General features: G+C 33.0%; 1 protein-coding gene across 2 annotated transcripts in view; it reads right to left on the minus strand.

Moving 5' to 3' along the window:
- nrg2a (neuregulin 2a) overlaps window positions 1-22,074 on the minus strand; it is a gene marked incomplete at its 5' end in the record, with an annotated part of 166,267 nt that overhangs the window by 5,308 nt on the left and 138,885 nt on the right. Inside the window, 5 exon segments of one of the 2 annotated variants that reach the window (NM_001430844.2) lie at window positions 1,646-1,870; window positions 4,907-5,034; window positions 7,352-7,475; window positions 8,300-8,402; window positions 15,873-15,896. In NM_001430844.2, the coding sequence (NP_001417773.2) occupies window positions 1,646-1,870; window positions 4,907-5,034; window positions 7,352-7,475; window positions 8,300-8,402; window positions 15,873-15,896 (604 nt within the window). 2 annotated transcript variants of the gene reach the window in all.

The following is a 22,074-nucleotide window of genomic DNA, read 5'->3' on the forward strand; positions in this document are numbered from 1 at the left end:
CTTCATAACTCTAGTTTTCAGTAACATGATCATTCAGAAATCACTCTAATAATATTATTCTTAGTAGTATTAATATTATTATTATTAATAGTAATAGTAATAATAGCATAATTGACTGAAGTAATAATTTCATTTGAAACTACATACAATAAGTAATAAATAAATATTTAATAAATAGGTATTTAACAGTTTAACATTTTTTACATTTAATAAATGCTGCCTTGATGAACAGAAACATGTTATTTAAATTATTAAATAAAATTTATAATTATAAAATAAAACTGAATCCGAACTTTTGACAGGTAGTGTAATTAAAATACATTTAACCCTAATCTATCCCTTGGACGATTCAAATGTCATTTTGATCCGAACCTTTAAAAAACAGTTAAAAAGTTAGGTTTTCAAAGTGGTAAAAGAAAGATTTTACCTTTCGCATTAGCACTGGAGATACAAATAAATAAATAAATAAATTGAGTAGATTCCAATGAGTATATGGGTGCAAAAAAGTTATCAAGATATTGCTTGTGGGTCAATTTGACCAGCATAAATTTATCCAAAAACTATCCAAAAATTACTATACAAATTATTATTTATTACCCTCAGTTGACACATGTAGAATGTTTTTTTTTTTTTTTTTTTTGTGAAATTAGACATTTTTACCATTCTAGCTAGAAGCATTTAGTTATGAGAGTTTTAAAACTACACAAGTCAAAATTAGCTAGTTCATTTGCTTCAAATAGAGCGATGTGGCCATTTAAAGACCAGCCTTAGAATTATCATGATATTTTATTTTTCCATAAAAGTCCAGCAAAGAAATTTAATGAGAGATATCTTGAGTTACATTATTATGATAACTCATGAAATAGCAAGTTGATTTAAATTTAATTGAAGGAATGTGTAGAAATACAGTATGTAATAAATTAAATTATGAGAGTTCATTCTTCGATATTGCTTGACGTTATTAGCAGGTTTGTCATGCTGTCCCAGGAGAGAATCCTGAGCTCGGGGATAACTGAGTCCAGGGTTCCCGTCTGGTCAATAAGCATATAACAGGGTCATATCAGGTAGGTCTCGAGAGCTCCCCTCAGAAAGAGGTGTTTCTTCCAAAATAAAGATAAGGCAGTGGGGTGAAATCGGTCTATTTATTGTAAGCTTGGATTGATCTGATTGGATTATTGCTGATTATTGATGAGAGACCAGCCGCGATCAATCATATAACATGCATTGATGAAATAGAGTAATTGAAATAAACAAAAACATAAAAAAATAATATAAAAAAATTAACAACATAAAATAATAGGAAAAAATATATGAAAATTAAAAAATATAATGTAAACATTTGACAAAGCTGGGATACTCTGGTCACTCAGTCAGAAACGATGGATGAGGCTAAATATTATTATTAATTTATCACTATTTGCCAACACTATTACAAAAATTGCTAACTCTCTTTTTTCAACACAACAACCCCTAACCCAGGTCCAAAATTCACAGACTAACACCTCACGCAACAACCATTTGCTATTGACTCTTTCCCTCCACCCATGGCAGTCTCCAGGTATAAAGGCGGCTGCGCACTGAACACATGGTCTTACTGTGCACACTACACCTCTCGTCAGTCCCACAGCTGCAGAAAGAGGCGCACCTGTCGCTGTGCGGAGAGTCCCCGAGCGAGTCGAAAGAGTCGCCGTACTGCAGGGCCGGCCGGTGGGGCTCAGTAAAGCCACAGTGTGCGGCACGCCTGGCCCGAGCCTCCATGCACGCAGGACTGTTGCATTTACTGGTCCCCACTGAGGACGACATCAGGCCGGAAGGACAGTCGGAGAGGACGCTGTCTGTGCGCTCCAGACTCCACGTTCTCCCTTCATGTCTGAGAAAAGGTGGAGAGACAGAGAGAAAAAGGTAGAGGAAAAGGGAAGGAAGAAAGGAAGGAAAGCAGGATAGAAGTAAGCGCATAATGATTAAACCAGTGCTTCTTGACCTGTTTGTTTCCTTTTCCTTGGGCTTTGAGAGTTAGCCTGTTGTGTAAGATGTATTGTATGAATATGTTTTATGGGGCTTTATGGAGTTTTTGGAGATGGATTGATGGTTGTGAAATACTATCATGTTTCATCTTTTTCTATTTGCATTCCACTGATAAAATAAAAAGAGTTGAAGCAAATTGTTTTGGCATTAATTACTGTAATTAATTAGCAATTAGTTAATTAGCAATTTAGTGTTTTTTAACCTGAACGCACTGCATAAATTATATTTTTATTTAATACTTATCCTTTCATTTGTGTATATACACTACTTGACAAAAGTCTTGTCACCTATCCAATTTAATTAATACAGTAAGGTCAGACTTTGCTTAGACAAAAGTCTTGTCACTTTATAGAAATAATGTACAGAATAGAATATAAAGTCATTGTGCAATAGAAAAAGAATTAATGTGACTCTCATGAGCTTGGAGGATTGCATCCATACATTTCTGCAATGACTCGCATAACTTACCAATAAAGTCATTTAGGATGGCAAATAAGCAATCTTGCAAGACTCTCAGAGATTCTTTGGATTCATCTTCAATACCTCCTCCATCTTACCCCAGACATGCTCAATAATGCTAATCTCTGGTGACTGGGCTGGCCAAATTGGAGCACTTTGACCTTCTTTGCAGAAAGTTTGATGTAGAGACTGAAGTAAGAGATTTTTTCCTAATGAAGTATTTGCCCTCTCCTGTGGTTTGTAATGTAATGGGCAGCACAAATGTCTTAATACCTCAGGCTGTTGGCAACATCAACAGTCTATCCATTCTGCAGATCTCTTGCTTGACCCCATACTAAATGTAACCCCAGACCATGTTTTTTCCTTCACCAAACTTGACGAATATCTGAGAGAATCTTGGGTTCATGTGTGTTCCAATAGGTCTTCTGCAGGATTTGTGATGATTGGGATGCAGTTCAACAGATGATTTATCTGAAAATTCTACCTTCTGCCACTTTTCCAAATGATCAGCCAGAAGTCAAGTTTTCATTTGTTGCTCATACAACTGCGTTTAACAACAAGACTTTTGTCATGTAGTGTAAAATATGTCAGTTATATTTCAGTTTATTTGAACATTTACATTTTTAAATATCTTTACTTAAAATAATAAGAACACTGCTTGGGGTGAATAAATTACAGATAAAAAGTTTGATTTCTGGATGAACAAATAAAATAGTATTAATACTTTTAATTCAGTCGAAACAAAACTGCATATAAACAAACTGAAGTTTGAAACTTCTGCCTGAACTGTTCAGTTAATAACTCTTAATTTAAAGGTGAGGTAAGTAAGTTTGACACTCAGTGGTTAAACTAGGTATTGCACCCCTGGTTCAAAACACACACAAGAGCAGGTTGCCAGATTGATGATAACAACAAAGGCTGATTTCAATTGTGTTCTACATAAAAGCAACGGCACGCAATGGAATATTTTCAATATTAAATGAAGTTTATGTTCTAACCAACACCTGGAATTTAGATTTTAGAAACAGCTTCTATTTCTTGCAGCTGAATAACAGAAAATTGACAATGATCATCTCAGGTATACCTCATGTGCTTTATTCAGCTTTAAATGCTAACAATGTGAGTTTGAATGCCATTTTACATGACATTTATTGCCATATACTAAAGTCAGCAGGAGATAGTTCCCCTCTTAAAAATTAAATTAATCCTTCGAAATTAAACTTTAGAACTGTGACTCATTCTATTCACATATCAGTGATTCAGCATGTATATTTAATTATGTTAAAGAGGTTTAATATGTACTAATTAGATTATAAACCTTACCATTTCATTGGAGTGCAATAAGTGCACTATTCTGTGCTTCTGAATGGCTGTATTTAAATTTCTGTCGTGTTTTTCTGGTGGAAACCTCTGCAAATCTCATCATAAAGCATGTTGTTAGGACACAGGGTTATAATGTAACCTGATCACCTAATGTTTACAATTGTAATGTTTATGCTATTTGCTAATTAATAACCTGTTTGAATCTACGTCTCATTTTAGAGTCTGCTACTGTTCACCGCAAATCGCATTTTGGTCACTGACGCATGCTTTAAGAGCCTTTATGACTGAATGAATCAAATATGTGGTTTTTCAACAAAGCAAACAAGAGTGCTAAAATATAATTGGCTAAACTGGCATCGGGCGAGTTAAAAGAACTGAAACAAAGACAGACGTTCCAGCACGTAATGCCCATTTTCAAAACAGAATATCGTAGCATTGTTATTAAGATAAACAAGAATGTTCACTTGGCATGTTTCTTATATATCTGCAAACATATTATACTATTTTTATGCTTCAGAAGAGTCAAAAACTTACATACAGCACCTTCAAGTATTAACATTTGGATTTTTCAAAATAATTAACAATCATATAAAATGTATTTTTTTTATTTTTATTGCTAATATTACAGATAATTTGCTTCAAATTCCTCATTCCTCATTCTTCAAAACCTACAGATCTGGCACTACTATTTGTCAAATAACCCAGCTCCTAAAATTACGACTCAAGTGTTGCGGGCGCCAGATATTTTTAGAGTTTCAAAGCATTCAAGACAGAACAAGAAGAGCACCACCAGTTTAACCCACATGTGTTAGAGAATGAATGTGAGTGAAAAGCGTGAAGTGGGAGCCCTGCAAGATGATGGTACCGTATAACCTCTAAATATCTCTGCACTCGCTCACATCTGTGTCTCCGCTCTAAAACGGGTGAATAATGGCCGTCTAACTCAGATTCCACATCCAGCGGGTGACGGGGAAGGCAAAGAATGCTGAATGAGATGAAAACAGACGTCTGACTCGAGCATGAGTCAGCCAGAGCGTGACCCCGTCATGAGTCCGCGCACACATTTGTGGTCAGGAAAGACACTCTTTCAGGTGTGTACCTGTGGGTGGAGGAATGAGCCCGGGTGGAGGAGTTGTGGGATCTGGAAGACTGACGGCTGCCAGGAAAAGGTGCCTCTGCTCCGTGCCGAATTACTCTCTCGGTTGCTGGCACATTTTTGGAGATATACTGCAATCAGGTATAAAAATAGGTCATGCTTTACTTGAATGGGCTATACATAAGACTGTCATAAAAACCTGTATAATTGTGACGAGATGTCATTAATAAGAAGGAGATTTTATGCATGCTTATGACATTGGGTGCCAATATGCCAATTCAAATACAAAGATGACATCATTTGAGATGTTTCTGTCATGATAAGTTAACATAAATACACTTGCCATGACATTAACAAGACATCAAACCTTGTCATAAATCTGGCATAAATATGATTGTCATGAGGCCAATGTAATTGTGTCATAAAATTTTATAAGTGTCATTCATATTTTTATTGACCTCAAATTCACTGTAAAACTACAAGTGTAAAATCATTAATGTATTGTAAGTCAACTCATTTCATCCAAAGCAACACAGAAGGAAATGATTTTTACCACTAAAACAAACAGCTCATTATCTTTCTTTCAACATGATGACAATCCTTGATTATTGCATAAAGCTTATGGCTCTATTCATATCAATAAGCTGAATTTAATTCATTTAGGTGTGGTTTAAAACAATAATGTTAAATGAGCTTAAACATCAACCCAGACTCATTGGAAATGCATGCCGTGAAATATGTTGCTCTGGCGACGTTTCTTGCAGCTTTTTTTTTTTTTTTTTGACAAATTCACTAGAGGCTGCTGTGAACATTTTTGAGAATCTCAAATATGTTACTGGGTTGCATTTTCTCAGATGTACCATTTTGGCTGCATTTACACTTCATGGTTCAAGTGACTCAATTCTAATTTTTTTTTCTAATATGGCACAGATCGGATATGGCGTATGTACGTGTAAGCTGGAACGAATCACAATGATTCCGATTTATTCAAATCAGATTCAGGCCTTGTTCGTATGTGGAAATTTATTTGATATGAATCGGATCTGTGCCCTCGTGTCTGCAGTGTAAGCTGGTAGATCGGATTTCACCAGTCAATGCGAGTCGCGCATCATTGAAAACCATAGCGAATGTCGTCAAGTCTGTTGCTTTAATTTCAAAACAGACTTCAGCAAAGTCTCAAACCTTAAATCTCATACACAAGGACTCAAAAAGCTTGTATATTGTTATGTAGAGCAATTATTTAAACATGTTAACGAGAGAGAGAGAGAGAGCGTGGGCGAAAGAGAGAGAGAGAGAGAGAGAGAGAGAGCAATATCTGCCACCTAACCAATATAATATAAAACTATTGCATACATAATGTGCATAAATCAGGACGTAGACATGACATTGAGATGCCTACTAGTTTAAAAAGACCTAGATTAAAAGAAGATGGCCAAATAAGAACTTTTCTTTGATAAACTATAGTGGAAGAGCTTGTCGTAAAGAATATGTAAAAAATTAAACCCTGTAAACAGGAACGAAGTAAAGGGCACTATTTTTTCTAATTAATAGCGGTCAGTCAGCGCCCGCTCTTTTTCTTTCCTGGTCATTGCACATTTGCCATGTGCTGTGTAAATGCAGACAATCGGATATGAGTCACTTTTAAAAGATTAAGTAAGCAGGTCATCAAATAAATCGGATACAGTCACAAAATCGAAATTGACCATCAAGATCTGCAATGTAAATGCAGCATTAGATATCCTTGCTGTGCGCATCTGTGTGAAGCCGGACAGCTTGTCGTGCATAATCAACTGACCTGCACCCTTACCTAAACCCGACTGATAGTGTTTACAAAAGCAAACAAGAAGATAAAAGTGTATAGTGGCTGCATACTTTTACCACAATTTCACATTGCTTTTACATCGACCTGGTTTCTGGAACCGTCCTTTGCCAGACTCAAACCTGGTCCATGCATTTAAGTTGTTTTTGTGCTATTTATTAGGTGCTGCACAAACAACCATATGAAAACAATTCCTTATCCATCAATAATGTGTCCCTGTAAATGTTTCACACTGTAGTGTGAAAATGAACAAAAATGATCAGCGTCATGCAACACAGTAACGCTCATTTTACTCAGAAATTCAGTCATGTATTTGTGGTTAACCAAAAATGTAGCCCTGGGCACATATTCCCAATGAGTCTGTGTTGTTAAATGTAGACAGCATATATGCAAATGTTAAAATAGCATAAACACAGTATTAGAACACAGTGTACATTACTCAATTCATAAGATAACTCTTTTCACATATATATTTAACAATAAAATAAATAAATTCCGATAGCTCATTTCACAATATTAAATTGAAAGCTCTCTTATCATTAAAGTAGAACAAACGGGACAGAAGTTTTGTACCTAACGTCTTCTATGTGTTATATAGACAGATACACTGATAGATAAGAGTTACATACATCTACCATGGGAATCTCCTCAGGACCAGGCCCCGGGTGATTGGGTCCATTGGCCAGGTTGCGGTTTGGATGATCCACGTAGATGTTCTGCCTCAGATGATTGTGCATCTTCTTCCTCTGTTTCCTGGGAGGGAGGCTACAGTGAGGCAGGGTCACTCTCTCAGACACAGGTCCAGAGTCAATCATCACATTTAAAAGCTCACTAATTAGTGCTCTTTCTAGTGCTAGCTATTAAACTGATTTAATAAAAATCTGTCGATGTTTACAGACTGATTCACTGAATAGTGGCCACAAAAAGTATCGGTTTGGTTTGAATAGAGCTCTTTCTTTTATATCAATCTAATAAAGAAATGAGATTTCTGAATAAACAAAAATGTATTTAAATTTTTAATTAATATTTAATTACATGTTTTATATATTTATAATATATATATATTAAAATATTTTATTATAGATTTACATTAAATTAACTATAATTTATTTTATAAAATGTACTGTAAGAAAAAAAAAATTATATATATAAGTGTACTTCCTGTTTATTAACTTGCATTTTCTTTGGAATAAAGTTAATAATGCTGTAAATATTGTTCAGATTCTTACACAAATCAAATATTTCACTTTTTACAACTTCAATATGCAGTATCACCAATATCCATAGGTATTAGTTTGGATTTTCCTGTATAATTTATACCTTATATTACACTTAAAGTGCCGGTAGCCATTGACTCATAATTTATGAGTCACCAAGAACCAGTTTCAGCAAAAAGCTGCTTTAATGTTCTACTGAAGAAAAAAAAGTCACCTTCATCTTGCATGACCTAAAAGCGAGAGTGAAATGAACTACAAAAGTTGAAGAACAGAGTTGAACTATCCTTTTAAATATCAGTCTTATTTGTACAGTACAGCTTTAACTACTATATCTGCCATTGCGCTCAATAAAGTACTTACTTGGTTTTGCAGTAGGCCACCACACAGACTATGCCCACCACCAAAAGAGCCACACAGATGCCGGTGATTGTCAGGACTCTCTTCTGATAAAGCTCCTCTGCCTCTGTGCACGCAACACAAGCAAACAACAGTCACCAGAATCATCTACAACTAAACTTGCTTCCAAACCCTCTCTTAAACAGATCCCACTGCTGCAACAATCATCCGGATCTTTCAGCGTTGATATCATATTTATATGTACTTCCCAAGTTATATGAAAAATCCCTGTTTATTAATGTAAATGAGGCATTATTTCATTAACCATGTGCTATTTTACATACATTTCTATCACAAAAATGTGAAAACCAAATGAAATTGGGAAAATTGTTTTCCGACATCTTAAACTGAAGGTTTTTAAAGAGGGGTTTCTGGATATCTAGTTTAACAATTTCACAATAATTTGTAGAATCAAACATTGTAAATAATTATTCAAATTATGTATAAGCAAACCCTCTGTACAAACATTCAGAATATAGACATAGATGTGAATAAAAATGTGAATCTACGTCTAGATGTAAATGAAAATGTGAATTTGTCTACGTCGATGTAAATAGTGCTTAGTTGGAGAATTATGGCTTAGTTGAAAAGAAAACGAATGTTAAAATATGTATTGTAATTGAAATATGCATATGCAAATGAATAAATTGTGTAATAGAGTGAAATTTGCATGTTCTGTTCATATTAAACAGATAGGCGCATGTAAAGCAGTGCTTTTGCCTGCCGTGTCTTTTCTTAATCGTGAACTGGCATCGAAGCTCAACGCTTGCTTTAATGGAGCAGCTCAGCAATGGAAACTGCTTGTGCGAGGAATTGTGTTTATCATTATCATGGACATGAGGGAATCGGCCAGTCTGAATGATCTCCCAGTGGGCACTGATGATTTCTGTGTGTCCATGTGGATGCCATTCTCCACCGGGGGGCGTCGTGATTCAGCTCAATTTACAGGCTCAAATTGAATATCTGGAGGACAATTGAAATTTGAATGACCGTTTGAGACAAATTGGTTTAAAAGGCGATTAACATGGAGGCACAGTTACAATCATCAGGCGTTAGTGTCGGCGATGGTTTATTGTATTGATAACCAATCAAAGCATGGATACTTAGCAAGCATTCAAAGTAATTTTGTGGATCCAGTACAAGTTAAGCTCATTTGACAGCATTTGTACTCTACAGTGAGGCACTTACAATGCAAGTGAATGGGGTAGCTTGAAAACATCACCCACAACATCACTGCCAACACATCTGCTTTTATATCTTTCAAAAGTAGGCACAATTTAATCACAAGTGTCACTTTATTATTATTATTATTGTTTCAAATATGAAGAGTTAACTAAAATAAATACTTAATAAGATTAAGATTATTTTTGCCCTTTTCTCATCATCATCATCATCTTTTTTGTTATACAAGTTGACAGATTCCATTTGATCATTTTGAAAACATTACTGTAATGTTAATGACAATGTAAAAACACTAAACTTAATGTATTGTTAGGTTTTATTTTGTTCCATTAGAATGTAAGCCTTTTTAAACACACATTTTTCTAAAAATAAAAACAAGAAAGTGTATTCGTTTATCATTTTTAAAGATAACAATGAAGTCATTTTTATATTTTAAGTGATGATCGACATCATGCCTCAAAGCCTACATTAACAGTTTAACACTAAACCCTTAACTAGCCCTTAAAGTGATTTAAAGTTTTACATAATAACACATTTTAACAACAAAAAGTACTTTCCTATATGTCATAATTATAGGCTTTACATGTCTGCTTTAAGATGCTCCATTAGTTTGCCAATTGTCCATTGTAAACACCACACTACCATCTTGATTTTATTTATTTATTTATTTATTTATTTATTTATTTATTTATTTATTTATTTATTTATTTAATAGATTAAGTGCACATTTAATAGAATAATTAATGTACAGTAAGATATTTCATAAAATGAAGCTTTTAAATTATCAAAATAAAGGGCCTTTACTTTCATTGCAAGCATTGTAGCCTCACTGTGGTCAAAATTTTTACCAAAAATAAATAAATAAATACAATAAATAAATAAAATACAAAATAAAATCAATGAATAATAATAATAATAATAATAATAATAATAATAATAATAATAATAATAATAAATGACACTTTTTGAAGTGAGCATAACTTGTATTGGATCTGGTAACTTTTCTGCAACAACCACTGAATGCTGGTTACATATTTTTCAAATATCAAACCACAATCTATGTCCAGCCTTCAGCTTTTTTCCTTTGGAAATGAGGTCTCACAGACCTTCCAAAAGGAAGAGAATGTGTGTCCGAGAGGAGGAATGGGGACTAGTTAGGGGGAGAAATATTTCATAATCAATAATGAAATAATCCAGCTGTCGTTCGCTATGGAACATTCTTTTTTCTGTGTGCTGGTAGGAACAAATCTGTGTGACTTCATAGAAACCCCAGTTTACACGTATCGTAAAACAGATCATTTTCAAAGGAAAACAGAGGCTGTTTTTGTAAGCAAAGAACAGACGATTGGGAGAGGTCATGTAAACAACCTAATTATGCTACTAATGCAGTTTAGCATGCTAGGGCCGCCAGGATTCAGTTTGTTCAAGCTCGGGTAAAATGAAGACCAGAAAACAAAAAGAAAAAACTGCATTCAATTGGAAACCGTTATCAAATGCAGCTGCCGAAAGCAAATTGGTTTGAAGAGAGGAATGGCCAATTAGCGTGCAAGGATGGAAAGAAAAATGATAGAGCAAAGTCAACAGGAAAGAGGACAGATGCAACAGAGGGAAGAAATGATGGGAGAAAATGAAGGTAAAGAACAGATTTGTTTGGGACTCTTATCTGCAGCACTCATCTATATTGCATTGAAAGTCAAGTCGCCGTATTTAAATGTGTATTTTATATTAAAAAAATAAATAAAAAAACATCTGGATAAATTGCAGTTTCTCATGAAAATGTTTATGTAACATTAAAAGTCAGAATTATTAGGCAGTTAATTTTTTCCCCCAATTTCTGTTTAACGGAGAGAAGATTTTTTCAACACACTTCTAAACATAATAGTTTTAATAACTCATTTCTAATAACTGATTTATTTTCTCTTTGCCATGATGAAAGTAAATAATACTTTACTAGATATTTTCAAGACACTTCTATACAGCTTAAAGGCTTAACTAGGTTAATTAGGTTAACTAGGCAGGTTAGGGTAATTAGGCAAGTTATTGTCTAATGATGGTTTGTATATTATCAAAAAATATAGCTTCAAGGGGCTAATAAACTTGACCTTAAAATGCTTTTTAAAATATATAAAAAATCTGCTTTTATTCTAGCTAAAATATAACAAATCAGACTTTCTTCAGAAGAAAAATATTATTAGAAATACTGTGCAAATTTCCTTGCTCTGTTAAACATAATTTAGGAAATATTTAAAAAAGAAAAAAAGGGGCTAATTCAAGGGGAACTAATAATTCTTATTTCAACTCTATGTTTTGGTTTTAGCATTACACATAGTACAGTATATTAATTTTCTATTAAAAATACACAAACATTCAAGATAGTTGTAAGAATGATTCTCTGAGAACTTTATTTCATTGTAAGCACAGAATTACCCTTTTCACCTTTAATACCTTAAACATTTAATTTATTTATTTAAGTTATGAAACTTAAATCAATGTTACGTTATTTAAAATCCATGCAACAATTACATTTAATCTCTTAAAGACAATTAAGAGTTAATTTTTATTAATTAATTTTTCAACATTTACAAACATATTATTGATTTCCAGAGTTATATTGTTTACATTACACTGTAAAAAACTTGTGATCAAGTAGTCCTGACAGCATATGTTTTAGCTCATTGTAACTTATTAAACTAAGTTAGCTATGTTCCAACTTTATTGTATAAGTCACACAAGCTGTTTTAAGTTGGCTTAACATAATTCAAGTTCAATTGAATCGTAAGGTTAATTTGATTCAGCTTAAACATTTACACTGTATTAATGTTTCACTCAATGTTTCAACATTGACAAAAAACATTCTTGATTTTGAGAGTTGTTTTGTTTACATTACACTGTATAAAACTTATTTTGATTCAGCTTAAAAATTTAAGGCAACCAGGATTTTCTTACAGTGTAGTTTATAATAGATTTTTATTACCAACTAATTATTCATTTTATTTCTAACAAAATCTTAAAGATAATAAATACTGTAAAAACATTGATTACTGTTATTCCATGTTCACACATTACCCTTTCTTAAAAATAAAACTTAATTGCAAACTATAACCCCTTAAAATGAATAAAACTACCAATTAACTTTTAATAACTATCCTCTGAGAGACTAGAAAATAATAGTAAAAATGATAATAATAATACAGCTGATATTAAATAATTTTCTTACATTATTTGAAATGTCAAATAGTCACCTGAAAGAGTTGAAAAGTGCGTGCGTAAGGGAAAGCACTTGAATCAACATGAGTCAAAACTTTCCAGGTATAACGCAGGCTAATTAGATTCAATGTTAGTACTACTCCAGTGCACATAAATACACTTGAAGCACTTACTGTTCAGTAAACACCAGGTTTGTGTGTAAAACTGACGGAGGTTTACACAAATCACCCCCGCGCAATGCTAACTACTTTAGAGCTTCAGACCTGCTGCATGCACTTTAACAAATCTGTGTACATCTTCAAAAAACTGACTCATCTGCCGACTTTTTTGTGTTTTCTAACTGATTCAACAAAATATATAGTTGCTTAAAGTCCTAGCTAAAACTTGAACTGTCTACGCACATGGTTAAATGCTCACATTAAAGCCGTTTTGGCAATGTTTCATGAGCTGCATGGAAATTTAAGGCTTATTTTAAATAGGTACAAGTTCTAAGGCTTGGTTCACACGGCACACATATGCAATTTAGATTTCGAACCTGATATTTTGGACATTTTGCAAGTAATAATATTTTATCTGATTGTTCAGCATCTGGTATGCACATTGGTTGCCAGAGAATTTCTTTTTTTGGCTCGCTCATTCATAGTGAATATCTCATAATTCACTAGATGAGGAAAATGAGAGACACAAATAGTGTATTGGACAGCCCCAGTCAATTGTGAATTTTGTATAATGTTACATATGGGCTGTGTCATGTTGGTCTTGTCAAAATACTGATTCGTTTAGTTGGACTAAGAGAGCATTTACACAACATTAAAAATGTATTTTTAAAAATAGCTTTTTGCTTACGACATCCTAATGGAAACAGCTATTCTATGTATAATAAACAATAATTATAACTTTTATTAAAAATAACTTTAATAAAGGCTCAATTATCAAGTAAACTGAAAAAGTTTTATCTATTATGGTCATGTCTCTGCAATCTCACAGAGAAATTAGGTCATTTTGCGCATCATTTTTAAAATATATTTTGGTAAATTAGTGGCTAATTTGTATGAATTGTACAAAAATTTAGAGGCCAGTTTTAACACCATCCATGAACCCTTTTTATTTTATTTATCTTCATTTTATTTTATTTAATTTTTTTTATTATTTTTTTGTTTTTTTATTTATTTATTTATTTATATAAACTACAAAAACATGATTTTGTGAAAACAGTGGCATGATGTGAAGGTGTAGATTCTACAAATTTATCGGCAGGTCTAAGTTTTCAAATATAAATCTTAAAAGACTTAAACCATTTAGTTTGATCCGACCCAATCTTTTAGGGAAGTAAGGCAAATGGGGATAACTTTCATAAATTTGTACAATTTATTCATGTTTTAATCTAAAATGTTTAGAAACCCCTTCTTAATATAAACAACAGTAGAACAACAGTCAGTTGACTGACAAAAAATATTTGATTAAGATCATTGAAATTTACATGTAAATTAGTCAGAAGTGAAAATACCAGCAAATTGCTGTGAGATCATGTTGGTCGTTTATTTACGCAACAATTAAATTTAGGAATTTAGGCCATTTTAACATTACACATTTGTAAATGGGATTTATAATGTAAGTTTTTTGTATTTTTTTATTATACTATTATTGTCTGAGTAATCTACAAAAAAATTATTTTGAAGCAAAACTACAATAGCAACTTACAGGAATATAACTCTGTGAATGACGTTCATTCACATAAAGGTTCATGCACATTTTCACTTAAGCTTATCACCAATGTTTAACAATCGCAATGTGTGTGTGTGTGTGTGTGTGTGTGTGTGTGTGAGTGTGTTTATGTTGAATTTGTTGTAAATTTGTTTAATTTGTTAAGAAACAAAAAATTACAGGCTAATATTTGCGGTTTCATGTATTGCATTAAAAAGACTATTCGACCAATAAGATTGGCACTTTTATTCCTACTGTATGCCTCGAGCTGTTCAAGTTACAATAAAACATGGCTTGGTGGTGCTCAAGCACAGTCTAGCCAAGCTCAAATCAAACAGGATTCAATGACTAGTTTCATTTCACTCAATTTTTTTCATGGCTTGTAACTTTTCCCGCAAACGTTTAAAGGGGCATTTTAGCGCTGTAGTGGAGAATAGACTAAAGTGAAAAAGCTAACACGATTTCTTTTGCGCAACAAATAAATGTCAGAAGCATAGGATTGACCAGCGCCACCTTGTTAAGTGGGGTATTTAAAGCCTGATCTCACGAGGAAATATTTTACGTTTTGTCAGTTTAGTGGCTAATTCATACGAATTTTGTATGAAAATGTATGATTTAAAAAGGAGACGTGACACCCAACCGCACCCCTAACCCCAACCGTCATTGGGTGATGAGCAAATTGTACTAAACTGTATGAATTAGATCCTACGAATTCATACTAAATTAAAAAGTTACAAATTGCCGTGAGATTGCATTGGTATTTCTGTTTTTTCATTAAGCACTAGCTAACATCAGGGAATGATTTTCATTGCCAGTTAAAATCGCTCAAGTAGGAATGATGAAAAACGATGCTGAGCAAAACCCATTCCAGTGTGCACAAGCTTAAATAAAGTATTTTTATCTGCTAATCATGTATACTGAAGTATTTCTATTAACATTTTGTCAAGCAAAACATATTATTTACTATTAATTCATTTTTAACTATTATTATTCCTGGCAAGCGGGCAATGTTTTAACAACATGTATATGAAACTTTTCAGAAACTGAAAGCTTTTCTTCATTTTTAGTACGTTGCTGTTGTGTAAACGCACCCTAAGACACGCTCCAAAAAAAAAAAAAGAGAGAGATTTTAATCAGACTTCAGACCACATATAGATTTTTATCAACATTATATTTCATGTTTTAGCCTTTTTCCCCAAAACAGATTTGAGTCGTATCCATTTTTTTTCCTGCCTGTCTGAACAAAACCTTAGAATCCCGCTGTGACGAGACGAGGGCTGCAGATAATGATTCCCATGCTGACTCTTGGAAAGAAGGGCTACTATATAGAGATTGACAGATTCATTTGTTAATCAATTTGTTCATTTGCTTTAGAGTCCATCAGAGAGAGTCTATGGAGGTGTGTCGAATGGAAATCTGGAAAGAAGGAAGGACTGGTCCATACCCATAAATTCAATCCCCAGAGACTCTGCCAGTGCAAAGAGTTGATAATGAAGAGCAAAAACAAAAACAGAGAGAGAGGAAAAACAAGAACAAGATTTAAGAGAGAGATATCCCACCATACACAGGAACACATATGGACAAAATTATGAAAGTCACATTGTGGACACATCATGCAGATACTGTCATATATATAACAGAGAATAAGTGGTTAGATCATGCAGGTTAGAGCACATCCAAAATATGGGTTTCTACGATTAATATGGAAGCACTGGTTATAATTGCAAGTAATAAAACAAATAATAAACTAGTGGTTATTATGGCATTTACTGCATGGATTAGGATCTGACATTTCTAAAAACGAGCTCTAGGTTAGTAGATTTTATTGTATGAATTAATGTCATCATATTGGGCGGATTGTTAGACACTTTAATTCCTGTTATTTTAGGCAGGGTGTTTCAACTCTATCATTAATATAATTGTTGTTATACTACAAACACAACAGCAAGTATGCAGGAATGCAGGTAAATTGATATGCATTGAAGTGCACAATTAAAAATATCTCTGATGTGGCTTACCTGTGGGGCTCACAGACAGTCAATATTATTCATAAAACATAAATCGGGTTTATGTTAATTGTTAATAACAAGATGCTATTTGCACTCTGCAATGAGTATTAGTAGAACATGCGGAATGCAACAAGAGATGTCGGCTAGACACAGCGATTTAGCTATTACACTGAATTTTGCCTGTAGCTTTTGTCTGGATTGAGTGTACACTGATGGACAGAGCTCTGCATGTCCTAACAGGTTGTATGTTATTGCTGATAATGGCTACAAATTTTGTTGTTACTCAAAGGGTCAAAGGATCAGGATAATATGATTGTTTGAGTGAATAAACAAGCACTGAGCAGCACACATGCCTAATATTAGCAGTAAGAGATTCCCACTGTTGTCTTTTTTTTTTAACTAGGAACAGATGTGGGATACAGATGAGTTACTTAATTATAAAAAAAGCATATAATAAAAGGCAGATATATGTTGTTAGTATAAAGACTAGAAGTGTAATGGTACACAAAATGATGGTACATTCAGTATAAATTTATATATAAATGTCAGTATAGTACATTGGAAAAAACTAAACAAAATAGTTTATTTTTTATTTAAATAGTGGTTTTCTTAGCAAACTATGTCTTGAAAATTAATTTTCTTAAGATAAAAATATATATATATATATTATGTTAGTGTCTAAAATGACTTTAACACTGGAGTCAGTTACAGCTGAAGCCCATATATTACATTTAATTACTATTAATTTAAAGATTTAGCTATAATTACTGAACATTTCACTAAAACGTAAGAAATATATCAATATTTAATTTATCCTGATATCATTTTATTTAGTTTCCCAGTGATGGGTTGCAGCTGGAAGGGCATCTGCTTTGTAAAACATATGCTGTATAAATCGGCGATTCATTCTGTTGTGACGACCCCAGATTAATAAAGAGACTAAGCCAAAAAGAATATGAATGATTATTTTATTTATTCTAATAAATGTTTAGTAATATTCATTTTAAAAATACAGTCTACAGTTACAGACAAAGAAGACATATTACATTGAATTACTATTAATTTAAAAGATTTAGATATCAATACTAAACATTTTACTAAAATGTATGAGAAAAATCTATGTTTACTTTATTCTGATAATATTCTTTTAATTATTCTGATAAATGTTTAGTAATATTTCTTTCTTTTTTTAACTTAGAGCTTTTAACTTTGATATTTGTGTTATGTATATTATGTCAGAATATAAAATGCTTTCATTGGTAATGATTTAAAAACTTTTTGGAAGAAAAGCTTTTTGGCTTCCTGTTGTCTTAAAATTAATATAGTTTAACTAATAAGTTTAAAAACAACACCTTAGTTGTTAATTTAGGCAAATTAATTGTTTTTGTTTTAAATTAGGAAGCAATGTCATCAATAGTTTACAGAATAAAAAACAATGGCATTTTAATGATTGTAGATGTTATAAATGTTATTCATGTATGCCTTTTTTTAATGAACTTTCCACAAATATTTTTATCAATGTTATTGATTAATGAATATTATTTCTGATGCTCAGCTTCAACCAGAGACCCCCTTGCATTGAAGCTCTCTCCTACGATTCTAATTGGTAGCGCAATTACAATTCTCTCACCTGAGAGCTGAACAAAAAGTGACAGAAAATCATTTTCTTTAGGTTTTGTAAATACTGTATCGACATGTGCAAAGTATCGGTAGGTATTATATCGGCAAATATTTGCTAATCAGTATTGAAAAGTGCAGAGTATCTGTAGGTATGTTAGCAAATATTGGTAATCAATACTGAAAAGTGCAGAGTTTCTGTTGGTATTAGTAAATATTGTATCGACAATTACAAAGTATCGGTAAGTATTATATCGGCAAATATTTGGTAAGTGGTACTGGAAAGTGCAGAGCATGTGTAGGTATGTCTGTAAATACTGGTAATCAGTAGTGAAAGGTGCAAAGTGTCTGTAGGTATTGGTAAGTATTGTATCGACAAGTACAAAGTATCGGTAAGTATTATGTTGGTAAATATTTGGTACTCGGCAGTGAAAAGTGCAGCATATTTGTACATATGTCAGTAAATAATGGTAATCAATGTTAGATGGGTGGGAGATAGGGTTTTGAGTTCTGTTTTATAGTAAGCTAAATTCCCTATGAAGAGGTAATTCCAACTTTTATATATGACCCATCTCTTTCCTGTATGGATTTAGGCGGTGCATTATTTATGAAGGTTTTTGCAATGAAAATGAAATTAAAGAGTTTTATTTCTTAAAAACGACATTTTACACCAACCCTACACCCTTTTTTTGTAATTTATAAACAGATGTTTTAATTAATTTATTACTATGATTTTTTTCTGGTTATTTCTGATGCTCGGCTTCTACCAGAGACGCCCTTGCATAGAAGCTCTCTCCTACGATTCTAATTGGTAGCGCAATTACAATCCTCTTACCCGAGAGCTGAACAGAAAGTGACAGAAAATCACTTTCTCTCAGAGATGACAGCTCTGAGCACATGTCTGCCCTCACGCTCTACCAGCAAGCTGAGAATCACAGGCGACCTTTGCATGTAGCGAAGACATTTTGTCAGCTGTTAACTGTGTTGTAATATCCCTTCATTTCTTCCTGGCGCCAAAGTCATTTTTTTCCCTCACACTGCTTGTGCATACACGCACCTATTGTGCTACATTTATGCTATTTACATTTCCTCAGGTCTAAAAGCCAAGGTACCTGCACTGTTTTAACATCTAATGTTGACAGACACTCATTTCCAGACCTCCCAACCTGAAGTACAGAAAGGAAGCCAGTGGAAAAGCTAACAATCCACACATGCAAAGACTTGATCTGCTCTTCCGATACAGTAAATATATTGATAAATTATGACATGACACTGGTTATAACACACGTCAGATTATAATTTTTCATGTTACTGTATGCAACTCTTTGAGTGTTTTATGTATCACATCATAAATTATATATTTTTTATACAGAGCACTGCACAGTAAAAAAAAAAGTTGCTGCCTTAAATTAACTTACACTTTTAAGTTGTCATGAACTTACTTTTAGAAATAATTTCAACCAACTGTAAACATCAAGTGGAATTTATCTCTAAAATGAATATAATAAATACTTTAGTAACATCTGAAAACACTCCATACATTAAATATAAATTACACATTTGTTAATAGTGAGGAAAGTCTATTCTGTTCTACATCTAGCTGCATGCGTCAATCTTTTATATTCTACCTCCTGTCTTTTTATTAACTAATAAACATATCTTAAGATTAAGGTCACAGTGTTAAAATGTAAACAGCAGCAGCGTAGCAACGCTCTTGAGATCACAAAGGCTTGATTATACAGACTATGCGGACATAAGCAGACGCCAATAGCTCACAGGCATGAGCTGTCAGTTGTAGTGATCCCTCTAATCTAGTGTTATTCTGCAGTTGATGGACATGTGCACTGGAGACACAAATGTGCAGCCTTATACGGTTAAAATGTGTCACCTCGGGGAAGTGGAGTTGTTTAATTTCACAGCATAATTAAGGGGTGTTCTTTAAAGTGAGGGATTTGTGACAGGATTATGCGAGGGAAACAATACACAGTGTTCTTGCTTTACACTGTACTCACTTGTGAAACTATAGCATGGTGTATTGTGTGCAAATTGGCTTGAGCAGTAATATAAACAAAACGCAAAAAAGCAAATACTACTTTTTGAAGTTATTCTTTTGTAAACATCTATTCAAAATATTACTAAGGAAGCGTAAAGTGTTACGTGGTTTAAACAGCAACAAAATAGAAATGTCTCCTACAGGACCTACATGTTTGCAGTGTTATTACATGATTAATAAAATATGCAAAAATTATAAAATCAGTTAAAGCTAATCCTGACTGTCAAGTACCAAATATTGATAAATATTACTAGCAAATTATTGGTGAGTATTGGGATGTGTTGAATCAGCAAGTACAAATATCAGTAGGTTTTGTATTGTAAAGTATTGGTAATCAATATTAGAAAGAACAAACGTATCTGTAGCTATCAGTAGGAATTTTATCAGCAAGTATAAATTATCTGAAAGTATTGGTAATCAGCATCAACAAGTACAAAATATTGCTAAGTGTCATATTGGTAAGTATTGTACTGAAAAGTACAAAGAATCTGTAGGTATGGATAACTGTTGTATCGACAAGTACAACGTATCAGTGAATATTATATCAGTAAATATTGGTAATCAGTTCTAAAAAGAGCAAATAATCAGTAGGTTTTGGTAAGTTTTGTATCAACATGTACAAAGAATTGGTAAGTATTATATTGATAATTATTGGTAATCGATACTGAAAAGTGCAGAGTATCTTTAGGTTTTGTAAATACTGTATCGACACATGCAAAGTATCGGTAAGTACTATATCTGCAAATATTTGCTAATCAGTATTGAAAAGTGCAGAGTATCTGTAGGTATGTTAGTAAATATTGGCAATCAATACTGAAAAGTGCAGAGTTTCTGTAGATATTGGTAAATATTGTATCGACAATTACAAAGTATCGGTAAGTATTATATCGGCAAATATTTGGTAAGTGGTACTGAAAAGTGCAGAGCATGTGTAGGTATGTCTGTAAATACTGGTAATCAGTAGTGAAAGGTGCAAAGTGTCTGTAGGTATTGGTAAATATTGTATCAACAAGAACAAAGTATCGGTAAATATTATGTCGGTAAATATTTGGTACTCTGCAGTGAAAAGTGCAGCATATTTGTGCATATGTCAGTAAATAATGGTAATCAATACTGATAAATGCAAAGTATCTGCAGGTATCCCTGTAAATATTGGTAATCAGTTCTGAAAAGTGCAGAGTTTCTGTATGTATTAGTAAATATTGTATCGACAAGTACAAAGTATCGGTAAGTATTATATCGGCAATTATTTAGTAATCGGTATTGAAAAGTGCAGAGTATCTGTAGGTATGTTGGTAAAGATTGGTAATCAGTACTGCAAAGTGCAGAGCATCTGTAGGTATTGGTAAATATTGTGTTGACAAGTACAAAGTATCGGTAAGTATTATATCTGCAAATATTTGGTAATCAGTACTGTAAAGTGCAGAGTATCTCTAAGTCTTGGTAAATATTGTATCGTCAACTACAAAGTATCGTTAAGTATTAAATCTGCAAATATTTGGTAATGAGTACTGTAAAGTGTAGAGTATCTCTAAGTATTGGTAAATATTGTATTGACAACTACAAAGTATCTGGAAGTATTATATCTGTAAATATTTGGTAATCGGTACTGAAAGTGCAGAGTATCTGTATGTATGGTGGTAAATATTATTAATCAGTACTGAAAAGTGCAGAGTATTTTTAGGTATGGTTAAGTATTGTATTGACAAGTACAAAGTATCGGCAGGTACTGGTAAGTATTGTAATGACAAGAACAAAATATTGGTAGGTACTGGTAAGTACTGTATCACCCAGTAAAAATGTTTGGTAAATATTGGTAATTAGTATCTAAATAATTCTGAAAAAAAAGTGGTATTGGTGCATCCCTTGTTTTTATATCTACATTATTATTAGCTAACAATTGACTTGTTTGTGACATTTTATATTCCATTTGGACATTTTATAGCATGTGTTTATGGTTAGTACAC

This window comes from Danio rerio, chromosome 21, assembly GCF_052040795.2.
Source record: "Danio rerio strain M-AB ecotype USA chromosome 21, GRCz13ab, whole genome shotgun sequence".
NCBI lineage: Eukaryota > Metazoa > Chordata > Actinopteri > Cypriniformes > Danionidae > Danio > Danio rerio.